This window comes from Pseudonaja textilis, chromosome 8, assembly GCF_049901715.1.
Source record: "Pseudonaja textilis isolate UNSWEBS1 chromosome 8, rPseTex1.2, whole genome shotgun sequence".
NCBI classification, from domain to species: Eukaryota; Metazoa; Chordata; class Lepidosauria; order Squamata; family Elapidae; genus Pseudonaja; species Pseudonaja textilis.
This window is the reverse complement of record NC_141997.1, coordinates 19,602,409-19,614,813: the sequence shown is the minus strand read 5'-3', so window position 1 is coordinate 19,614,813 and position 12,405 is coordinate 19,602,409. Positions and strand designations below refer to the sequence as shown.

Sequence of the window (12,405 nt, the reverse complement as noted above, 5' to 3'; positions counted from 1 at the left end):
TTTTGAGAGTTTTGCTTTCTTGAGGAGAGGGGAGAGGCAAGCCTTTATAGGTGGGATGTAGTGCCTAATTGCAGAAGGAAGTACACCGCACCATCCTAGGCTGCATCACAAATGGCAACATTTAATATCTGATGCGCAGCCCATATCATCCCGAAAGGTATTTTTAGTGAAGCAACCTAAGATAAAAATGTTATTTGCTCTAAATTCCAAAGCAACCTCCCTTTTTATAAAGAACGCATATAGATTCTATAGAGCAAAGTCTCTTATAGACTAAGGGTTGACATGATAGCAGTGTTCCAATATCTAAGGGGGTTGCCACAAAGAAGAGGGAGTCAACTTGTTCTCCAAGGCAGGACAAAAAGCAATGGATGGAAACTAATCAAGGATAGAAGCAACCTAGAACTAAGAAGAAATTTCCTGACAATTATCAGTGGAACAAATTGCCTCCGGAAGTTGTGAATGTCCAACACTGGAAATTTTTAAGAAGAGATTGGACAACCATTTGTCTGAAATGGAATAGGGCTTCGTGCCTGAGCATGGGGGTTGGACTAGAAGACCTCGAAGGTCCCTTCCAACTCTGTTATTCTGTTATGTTTTCTAAACAGAAGGACTAATAAGCTCCTTTTATTCTTATGGGCTATTTTGCCCCACTTTCTTGAAATTAGGACAGATGCTTTGCTAAAATAATTAGCTGGCAGACATTCATTCTTATTGCAATGTTTCAGTGGAAGATATTTAGATTACAACCCATTCTAATTCAATATAATCTGAGCTAACTAAGCAAGTGAACCAATCACCATTTTCATTTTTTTTCTTTCCTCTTTTTCCTTCTGTTTTATTTACTTTTTAATTCATGTACATTAGACTATGTACCCAAAGGGAGGGATCCTGGAAACATTTTTACATTAAGAGCAAAGGAATGTGCACTAAGTAAATAACTAAAACTTATAACATCATCTTGGGCTAGAGTCAAGTAAGGGAACTAATGAAATTTAATCTTAGCATAACTACGTTTGGAGCCATTCTTAACCACAGAAAAATAAGAATAGTAGAATGTTAGGTAGCCATAAGATGGCCCTGGTGGTGTTTAATTGAGAAGAGTAAAGTTGTTCAAGGCAAAGAAATGAAAATAAAATTCCAGGAACCCATGTTGATAGAGCTTGCTCCAGAGGTGGTATTCAGCAGGTTCTGACCAGTTCTGGAGAACCAGTCGTGGAAATTTTGAGTAGTCCGAAGAACCAGCAAATACCCCTGATTGGAGATTTTACAGTATCCTTCTTCCCCTGTCATACCCATCAAGCCAGAACTGGTAATAAAAATTTTTGAATCCCACCACTGGCTTGCTCCCTCAATTAATTGGCTTCTCTCAGTTTGTAGAAGGACTGTGCATGAAGCAAGGGTTTTGCCTGCATCTTCTTTCAAACGAATCTTAATCTGAAACCTTGTTTGATTTGCAGTATTGTTCAACATGTTACTAAACAGTAAATCCTAAGCGGATACTGTGCTGCCCAGAGTTTTGCACTCATACATTTCAAATAAATCCTGCCATTCAACAGGATAACATTCAGGTGCAAAAGATGGTAATAACAGACATACCATTACACTTTTGTAAGAGAGAGATCCTTAAGAACCAATGTCGTTTTTTAAAAGTATTTTTTCTTTCCCTTTTCAAAAAAGAAAAAGAAGGAAAAAGAAAGAAAGAAAGCTTGCAAAGTTGGGCCAGAAGACGCGTATTCCAAAAAGCTCAGAACTAGTTCTATGGCTGTCCTTCTGACATCTGCACTTTGTCCAGTTTTTATTTCTCTAACCAAGAACTACAGTTCCCAGCGGGGAGGATTCTTACACTATTCTAACCATTCAAAAATACTTTCCTCTCTTTTCTGTTTAACTATTATTTTTATTAGCAACAATCCTATGGTCCTATTTTAGGGTTCCCTAATTCTGGGGCCCCGTGATTGGCTCCAAAGCAACTTAGTTCTGATTAGTCAAGGAGTAATTAAGGAGAGGAGCAACTTAGAACTAAGGAGAAATTTCTTGACAGAACAATTAATCAGTGGAACAACTTGCCTCCAGAGTTGTGAATGCTCCAACACTGGAAATTTTTAAAAAAGATGTTGGATAACCATTTGTCTGAAGCGGGTGTAGGGTTTCCTGCCTAGGCAGTGGGTTGGACAAGAAGACCTTCCAACTCTGTTATTCTATTTCTCGTGAGTAGTTTTGGGGGAGCATTTTCAGTACCAACTTTAGAAATGAAGCTTTATTATATGTATTGTTCTTCAACTATCTTTTCAAAACAAAAAAGACGTGCTGAAAAAAATTATATCAATATTTCACTTCGCTAAACAATTATTTCAAAGGCAGTGGTGTCAACTTTACCTCCAAGAAAAAATACCGCTGCACACTTTCTATCCAACCAAATTGTGAGAACCACTTATTATTTATTCATAATGTTATCCTTCTGTTCCAATGTGCCTAAGGTAGCATGTTTATTTTTTAAAAAATAACAGGGGCATTGAATGTTAAACAAATTGAAAATATGCAAACAAGATTTAGGAAGGCTGCATTCTCCCTTTACAAAAATTGCATGGATTTTAAGAGTAAGAATTATCTACTTGTAGGTTTTCAGCCAGTTTAGAAAAGATGTTTGAAATATTAAATAGCATGTCCATTCTTAAAACAGATTTTGGAAAGGACAGAAATCCTTCACAAATGAGGAGACAATAGTTAGGAGAAATGAAAGTTGCAATGGGCAGGTTAATGATGATGATGGGCAGGTAAAAATGATGGTGCCAGGATTTCTCGTTTTCTTCATTTTTGGTGGTGGGATATTCCAGAAGTGAATTAGGATTTTTGGCTGAAAGTTCCCTGCTCTAAAGTGAACGCTATTGTGCAGTGTTGGGGAAAAAAGTCTGCAATTAGAGTAACTACTGGAAATGTGCAATATGCATTAACACTGGTTTAAAAACATCTCTCTGATGTAACAGATTACTCCGAAAGACAAAATCTAGCTTTCTACATAAGAGCCAATTTGGTTCTATTCCTGCCTTAGACACAAAGTCAGCTGGATAACCTTGAGCGACTATCTGTCTCTAAGCAGGAAGAAGCAGACAATGACAAACTATTTCTGAAAAACCTTGCCAAGAAAACTGTAGGATTTTGCTTGTCCAGACAGTTATCACAAATCGACTCATACCTCCTCCAAACTTATTAATTCCACCCCCCCTAGAATATCGGTCTTATTTTCCTAGCCCCGAAAATATGTTCAGGCTTTTTGCTCCTGGTATGTAACCAGTATCCCACGCAGAATGTTTCACAGCCAAGGTAAATAAGACTTTCTTCCATGGTGGATGTATGAGAGATAATATGTTGTTTGGTGACTCAGCTGCAGCAGCTGTCACAAAACTGCCAGCCAGCTCACTTGTAGCTGCCATTTAAAAAAAAAATGTTTACATGGCAGAGTTATTTTTATACAATGTTTTCCTCCACTGTGAACTTTTAGAATGATCAGGGTTTACTATGGTCCAACAGCTCAGGCAGCAAACTTATTTAAGATGACCTAGATTAAAGGAAAGCTTGTTCTATGATTAAACTATGATTTATTACATAAATCTTAACCCAAACTGTGCCAAATGTTTAAAATTTAAACATACTTCAAAAGGTACATAAGAAAGACATAACACAAACATGAAAAAAGCATTATTTATTTTTCAGTACAACTCAAAAGTTGTATTGGTAAAAAAGCACAAGGAATCTTGTGTCATCCACAAGTATTGGCTATGCACATTTCAGTTCAACATAAAAATGCATTCAGGTTTACAAATGTACAAACAGACACATAAAATGTATAGTTTGAACAGAATGCTCTTAGATTCAGCCATTTTTGCTCCTAATATTTTTACATTCATAGAGTCTTTTAACAAAGCTTTGTTTTTTTTAAAAAAAATACTCTGCATTTTTAGCACGAGATGCTCCTTAAAATTAGGTTTGGGGCATAATACTGGAAAAAAATTAAATCTTGCTTGGTAGATGAAAATCATTGTATTTTTTTTAAACCTAGCAAATGTTTAAAAATTTAAACAGTAGATGGTAAAAAGCCAGAACCACAATCCTAGCGCAGTAGATGACTGCACATAAAGATTCGCCAATCAGATCAGCAATTTCACACTACCATAATTGTGAGACAGACTTTTAGAGGAGTAAATAATGAATGTATGATTAGACTTTAATGGTTTTGTTGGGAGGAACAAAGAGAAAGAATAGGAACAAATGGCTTGTGAGTTATGTTTCAGGCATGTTACAGAATTTACCATGATCGCATCTGAATAATTACAGTCATTTTATTTTGCTTAATTTCAATTTTCAGATGGGTAATGCACATTAGGCCAAGGATCTGAGCTTCTTCTCCCAATTGCAGGACTCCAAATTAGCCAAGGATTATACGGTTGTCCCAACTCTTCCGAACTGTTTACTGTGGATGCAGTAACAGGGGAGGATGGGGTGTTTTCACTCCCAAGGTCGATCCCTGGCAAATGGTGAGCTGGAGTGTTGAAAGGAAGGGAATTGTTCAAATTGCTTGACCAAATGGAACTGCTGAATGGAGTGGTAGACCACAGGCCATTTGGGTTGCCAAGGATAGTCTGAATTATTTAAAAAAGAAACACAATATATTTATCATACACATCATCATAACTACCAGGTTAAAAAATGTTATTTTTTCAGATTTTATTGAATATTTTTTAATATATTGAATGTTAAGATGCAGGACTCATCTGCTTACTCAACAGTTTGAACCATAGAATTGACTTGGAGAAGAAATGCAAAGGCTATTAGAAAAACACAAATTAAGTCTGAGAGCATAAGAAATAAACTTGCCTTGGCTATCTTTGCTATAAGAAATTGGAAAGGAAAATGGTGCTGGGCATTCAAAATCCGGTTATTATAGTCTATCAGTAAGGTGGAGTTCCAGCATTTCTTATGGAGTCTATTTCCTGACCTGGCCTGTCTCAAAGGACTGACATCATTACTGAGTGCCTGACATCTTAATTCATGTTTTGCTAATACCTTTTGCATTTCTTCTCTACTTACCGTAAGAAATATTATAGCATACAATAGAAAAGAAAGAGATTTTTTTAAAAAAACTGCAATCAATCCAAGGTATACCTAGATAGTTTTTAGTTCAAATATGCTATTGGTTAATGCAACTGTCCATAGAGGACATAGAACTTACTTCAAAAAATCTATTACTTTAACCCTGACAATCAGAATCATCCCCTGGAATACTTCCGTATCACTAGACTGATATCAAGATATTGCCCACTGATATAGGTCATTCTGAGTTGGCAGTAGCCAAGGATCATTAATCCTGCTCAATAAACTTAACTACATAGCACTTCAGAATAGGTCAGGTTTCACATCAATCCCCTGTCGCTCATAATGACCCTTGCCTCTCTGGAAGTGTACCAAGATCTTCCAGTGCTATTTAATTTCAAAACTGTCATCTGACTCTGAATAAACATGATGCATAAAGCCCACTAGAATTACTTATATCTACATCTATATTCAATATCTACATACAAGCAGATTCAAGCTCTCAAACATTTAGGTGAATTCTTGAGCAGACTCCACTGAATCTGTATTTTATCCAGCTTTTCCTTTTTTCAGTGGAGTGCAAAAATCTCTGTAATCTGGGAAAACTTAGACTACTCTTCTTGCTAAAATGAAACATGAATATCAGCAAGCAGTGTCTGTCTTGGGCGAACTACAGTGAAGGTTTATTCTTTTTTTACATTTTTTACTCCATTATAGCCCATCCAAGTCTTCAAATTGGGCAGGGTATAAAAACTGTAAGATAAATGCGTATATAAATGAAATAGTCCAAATTTATTTTGCCCAGTACTGTATGCAAAAGGTCAGCAGAAACCTGAGGCTTCTCTTGAAAAACAATTCCACTATCCAAGTGTCGCGAAGCAGAGTTGCAAGCTAAGAAAGACAGTCTATGTGGATGCATAGTATTATAACTAAATCTTACTTGCTGATATTCAGAATGAAGTTTTGAAGAATCTAATTCTGAGCGTTCAATTTGCACTTTATCAGACATGAATGACATGGCTTGTAATTGAAAGATAAACAGGAGCTGTGCCTATATTTTACCCATCTTAGGTGGATTAACCTTGAACCCAGATTTCCAGGGTTCAGTCCAGTTTTTCCTTTATTATCTAAGAACTTATTGAGATTACTGTAGAGTCAAAATTTAGTATTATTGAAAATAGAACAATTAAGTCCAGGTCCCAAAATTGTCAAATAAATATGTCCCCAGCAGTCCACATTATTGAAGAAATCATCTTAGACACTTAAAGACAGTAGTGTGAGTAACATATACTTACTGAAGTTGTGTGAGTTGGGGATCCTGAACTTGTGGGCCAGGAAGGTGCAAAATCTGTAACTGAAGAATCCCAGATGGATGAGGGAACATTGGTAATCTCACTCCAGTTTCGCTGAGCATCCTGACCATAAACAGACTGTGACACTCCAAGTTTGCTGAAAACTTCTAAGAGATGGCAAGAAAAGTAAGGCAGATGTAATTTCTATTTTAAATACAAGGCCTTGAATTTGAATAAATTAACAAACACTGGCATCCTGAAAGCAAAATAGAAGCCTTCACCATCAAGGCTAAATCTAATCAGATATCAGCTATATAAGTGTACTGCAGATACTGTTGGAGAAGATCAAAATGTTTTTGCTATAATTTATATGCTGCCATAGAGCAATTCAATGTAAACATCCTTATTTTTTTTATTTTTATGATGGTTTTAGAAGTCAGCCTTTTGCTACCATTTATACTTTACTTATTAAATTATGTTTTTTTTTAAATGTCTTAATTACTGAAATTTTGCTAAACACCTTAACAGAGAGAAAGATTACCCTGGATTTAAAATGATTCCCCCCAAACAAAACAAAACAAAACAAATAACTATTTATAAACTTAAAGAGAAAAATATTATGAATGCTTATCTTTTCGCTTTACCAATCTATGGTTGTCAAGTCTAAATAAACATAATCCTGGAATTTCTCTACAAAATGTGTACATGTCTCACATTTGGGTTAACCCTAACCCTAACCCTAACCCATACACCTCAGAAGCCATGCTGCAATAAAGGGAAGGGCCAGGATAATAAAACCTACTACTAAGAGATTGATTGGTTATAAAATGTACATAGGTAGTCCTTGTTTAGTGACTGCCTCATTTAGCAACTGTTCACAGTTATGAAAGGAATGAAAAAGTAACTTTGTGATTAACACTCACATTATGACCTTTGCAGGTTTCACTTAGCAACTGCTTCTCTTAACAATTGAGTTGCCACTCCTACTTTTGCCACTCCTCATGCACAGGATTACCTGTGCATCATTATTAAATAAACTTATTTTCTAACTGTTGTCTCATACATAGGAACACACAAGAGAAACACCTACATATTCTATTCTCTCCTCCTAGCAGAAACAGCCATTTCTCTCCCCCTCACCCCATGCAATATAAGTAAAAAATCTTAATATTTCCATTAGCATATAAATGCAAAACTTGAAAACATCAGTAGTCAGAATAATTAACTACTGTCTGAAGCAGTGTTGATTAAAAATAAGTATATTAGATTATTTTTGGATTTTTTTATCCCTATCTTTATTATTTCCACAAATAATTCAAGGCAGCAAGCATACCGAATACTCTTTCCTCCTCTTATTTTTATCACAACAACTCTGTTAGGTAAGTTGGGCTGAGAGAGTTACTCAGCTGGCTTTCAGCTTTCAAACAGAACTAGGAATCTGTCTCCTGGCTTCTAGCTTACTGACTTATTTTCTGAGTTATGTTTTACTCGCATCCCTTACCTCCAGTTAAATTAAAAGAGTTTCCAAATGCTGAGAAAGAGTTCAAAGGTGTAAAATCTGGGCTGCTAGGATCACTAAGAGGACTCCACAAACCAGAACTAAGAGAAAAGAGGGGCATTTTTTGTTAAGAAAAACCATTTCTGTAAGATAACCCCCAAAATACAATTAAACATTATACGGATTATCAATTTCAGCATCTCAAAATCATATTTAGTGAACATACTAATAGAAAAATTCCTACTCTGAGTTATTGATATATACCATGAGAACTGCACTTTAAAAATTAGATAATTAACAAAATCATTAGATAACTGAATTAAGTCATTTTTGGTTTAGTCATAAAAGTCAGAATTATCATTCAATATCATGTTGGATTTTTGAACTAATAAAACCCTGTAGACATGCAATACTATGCTAATTGGCTTGCCCTACAGATTCAGAAAATTTAAATAAGGAAAATTTTTAAACTTAGAAAAGCAGAGATGGAAGCTTCTGAAACTTATCTTAATAGGTTTAAGTTTTTCTGTTTCAAAAAGATTACCTGTCAGAGCCATCGCTGTCCACAGCTGTGTGTGAAATGCTCATACAGCCAGAAGGCTCAGCTTTAATTGGTGAAGATTTTGCTAGGCCACTGCCACCTGGAAGTTTTAATTAGCAAATAAGATGATATTGGAATTGCAGGCTACCACAAAAATTGCTTCTCCAAGTTTCTGTGTTACCTGGGCTTTTATCATAACCAGCAGCTACAGCAGCAAAAGTAGGATTTCCATTCCTGCCAGGCAGAGAGGCTGCCTTTGTCACCTTATGCTTGCCACCGCTAAGTAGTTTGCTTTTCGAGTCTCTACAAAGGATGGAAAGACATTTATTATTCCTCATAATGTACTAATATGGGGATTCGTAGTGACAATTTATATCCTGAATAGAGAGCAAAACAATACGAACTGTTAATATGATTATAAAAGCTAACTCTTACAAGTACAGGCAGTCCTTGTTTATTGACAGGAATTGGGACTGGGACCTCTGTTGCTAAATGACATGGGTAAGGCACAATATCACATACCAGAGCAGTTTTGGCACTCCTAGTACAGGGTATTGTCATCCAAATCCACGCCTTTCATATTTTCTGTTAATTAACGGTTACTAACTCTTGTCAAATTATTTAGAAATCTGGCTTGATTGCTGAGAATGTAAATATATCTCAATCTTCTATGGAAGTTTATCTTAAAAGAATCTCTGAATAAATTGCTTCATACATTTGGAAAAGAAGATAAATTTTCAGAACTTTCAGCCACAAAGAAAAGGCATACACTAAAATGTATTTGACAAGGGTACAAAACTCTTGTGTTTAGTTTTTATCTGAACATACTTGCAGTTGTTCACAATACTGCTGTAACTATTCCGTGTGGCATAGGCCAATGACGCAGGTGGTGGAGATGGAGAGGCAGATGTTGGTGAGGTCTGTCTTTGCTTCAGAAAAGCATCTGCACTAATTGTTTGCAGAGACAACTTATAAAGGTTGTCAGAAGCTGGAATAAGAACACAGCTGTTAAAGTCCCTCACATTCATTTTCCTAACAAACATTTAGTAGAGCACCAAACTCAGTGTCCTTTAAGCCAGATAGATATACTACTTAAAATTGCATGCTGTTCAAGACAAACTAAGGAGGACAGTGAAGCCCAATACATCTAATTTGCAAAAAAAGTTTCAAACTCCCAACAACCTCCCCTTCTCTTTTTATAGTAGTTTTTCCTAAGACAGTTCAGGGTGGTGGTGGTTAAAAAAGATACACTGAAAGATACTCTTTCAAGGTATCTTAGTTTCAGTGTATCTTACTAAAGGACTGTGTGAATACCCTTTTACATTCATTTTAAAGAAAAATCTGTCTGAATATTGAGATATAAAGTGCTAATTTAAAAGTTTGAACATTTTAGCAATTTTCCTTATTCAGTGAAAAACTGAAATGGGTGTTGGTCTAGAACTGCACAAAAGAAATTCCGATTATTTCTTCCACTAACAAAAGAATGAAAGTCTGATTTCTGAGCTTCAGAAATTCTGTCAAGCTCTCACTGCAGAAGAGTTTACTAAAGAGATGAGGCAAGGTTTGAAAAACAGTATTTCTCATGTAAGTACCTTTTGTGTTAAATTAGACAACCCTGTGACTCCTTGGATGCTGGTTTCAGAGAAAAGCAGTGTGAATGGGAACAACTTCCAACTTCCTGCCAGCTCCTCCACAGACTTTGCTTGCAGGAAGCTGGCAGGGAGCATTGGAAATCACAATCATGTGACCATGGAAATACTGCAATGGTCACAATCTTGCAAATAAAATTAGTCTAGGTATTCTGGAAATTTCAATTCTGCTGAAGTAATGAGTTCCAGATTTTTATACATTTATACAAGAGTGGATTTTAGGCACCTTGATTAAAAAAAACTGTAGCAGTGTAATGCACAGTTTAGCTTGAGGGTACAAACAGATGAGCACAATGAGAATTTTAGAAGTATGTAGATAACTTTCAAAATAGGTAGGTTTCACTTTAACTTTCCCTAGATCGTTTTGTTGAAGAAAAAAAAAAGAATTCTATTTGAAACAATAATTAGGCTGTATCCATCATAAAGTTGAACTGACACATGGTAAAAATAAGATGGAAAATATCCATTTAAAAAAAAACCTGAAACAAAAAGTAGCATTTTGGAAAGTTTTGCTGTATTGTTATAGACTGGTTACAGTCTTGCAGAAATGTAACCTGAAATAATTTGGTTGTTCTGTGCTTTAAATGAAACAAAATACAGAGGGGTTCTGTAGTGATTTTACCAGGGGAGGAGGAAGTTAAGGCTGGGGAGATACCTCCTCTTCCTCCCCATGGCCTCTGTGCTGACTCAGCCAGCCTCTGAACTTTCCTCCCCGCAACTGTCACCACTGATGGTCCCCCTGCAGGGTATTAAGGGAAACCCTCAGGATTCTTCTTGTTCTAATTTTTAATCCATCCAACTCCTTGAAAAGAATTCTATTTTCATTTATACCAGCCCTTTTTATGCAGGTCAAATCTAATGTAGCACGTATTTTTCAATTTGAATGTAAGCCAGTTAAAACCAGCCGCTTTGGGTACAAAATGTTTGCATGTCCATGACTTGCTGGATACTTACAGCTGCCTTCTTTGTGAATTGGTACTGAATCCCACTCTGGTGGTGGCGAATCTTTTTCTCCTTCTGAACTGCTGGTATTGCCTAATTCTTGACCAGAGGCACTAGAGAAAAACTTCGCTAATGATGAGGGCCTGCTATCCATCATTTTCATGCTTGTACCTACAGAGAAATAAAAGTTAAGCTGTAATTACTAAGATAGAAACTTCTTTAGCCTCACGTGTAAGGTCAATAGAGAATAAAAGAGAACTGAAGCCCTTTTCAAATTATTTCAAAAATCCCCATTTAAGTAGTGTTAAACCATACCTTTCATTTTCTGGAAGTTTCTTGATTTGAATCCATTTGTGCATGTATGCGGAGCAGATAGCTTTGATGAAAAGTTTTTGTGCTGCTTACTTTCCAGTGATGAACATGATCCCTCGAAGGAACTAAAGCAAAATTACAAACACACACACACACAAAGTCTTTGCAACAGACTGACTGGTGAAAAAAAATATTATGTTCCTAAAATGCAGAACAGATTATCAGCTTCTCTCATCTTAATCAATATGATATTCTTAGATGTAATTGTTTTAAGACCAGAAAACTAAACTGTTTCCATTTTATTTATAAAAAGACTTCTGTTGAGCAAAATACTTCATTAATTATAATTCTCCTTTTCGCAGTTTGTATTAGAAACTTGTTTCACATTTTCCAGAGCTTCCCTAGCATAGAAGATATCACATCAATATTCACTGATTTATTTCTCTAAATCATGTAACAATTGAGACCAAGGGCCACATCATTTTCCATATACTTAGTAAAGAATGTAAAACTATTTGGATTATACTATGATGGTATGTAGTTACCTTGGCCTTAAACCTGTTGGAGTATCCTTCTTGCTCATTGATAATTTTTTGCTTTTCTGCTTCACATGTATTTCATTTTCCTGTTTCTCCGGTATCAACTGTTTTCCCTTTTGCTTTTCTGGCTCCTGAAAGTAGAAATGGCATGATTGAAACCTTTAAATATATTCAAGTTGTGAATTAGGTTCTAGAAGGCAGCAAAAATCAAGAACATGGGGTGAGGGGTGGGGGCATAATCTCAGATTGACAAAAGCAAAGTTCAAAAGTAATGTTAGAAAGTATTATTTCAAAAAAAAAAGAGTAGTGGAAGATTGGAACCAAGTTCCACTGGAGGTAGTGGGTCAATAATTAGTAACTGAGCTTAAACATGCTTGGTATAAATACATGTCTATCATCTGACAAAATTAAAAATAAAATAAAATTTAAGAAAATATAAAATATTTAAAAATAATAAATACATTAAAAAGGAAAAAACAAATTCAAAGGGCAGACTTGATGGGACTATTACTGTGTTTCCTTGAGAATAAGACCCGGTCTTATA

General features: G+C 35.7%; 1 protein-coding gene across 1 annotated transcript in view; it reads right to left on the bottom strand.

Moving 5' to 3' along the window:
* Positions 1–3,685: 3,685 nt before the first annotated feature.
* The window catches only part of TMEM131 (transmembrane protein 131), a 93,424-nt gene continuing 84,704 nt past the window's right edge, over positions 3,686–12,405 (bottom strand). The window contains exons 33-41 of the mRNA XM_087938456.1: positions 11,868–11,992; positions 11,326–11,447; positions 11,023–11,181; positions 9,248–9,407; positions 8,601–8,722; positions 8,423–8,519; positions 7,882–7,979; positions 6,384–6,547; positions 3,686–4,637 (exon numbers count right to left, since the gene is read on the bottom strand). Coding sequence (XP_087794582.1) covers positions 4,353–4,637; positions 6,384–6,547; positions 7,882–7,979; positions 8,423–8,519; positions 8,601–8,722; positions 9,248–9,407; positions 11,023–11,181; positions 11,326–11,447; positions 11,868–11,992 — 1,332 coding nt within the window. The 3' untranslated portion in view covers positions 3,686–4,352. The remainder of the gene's footprint in view (positions 4,638–6,383; positions 6,548–7,881; positions 7,980–8,422; positions 8,520–8,600; positions 8,723–9,247; positions 9,408–11,022; positions 11,182–11,325; positions 11,448–11,867; positions 11,993–12,405) is intronic.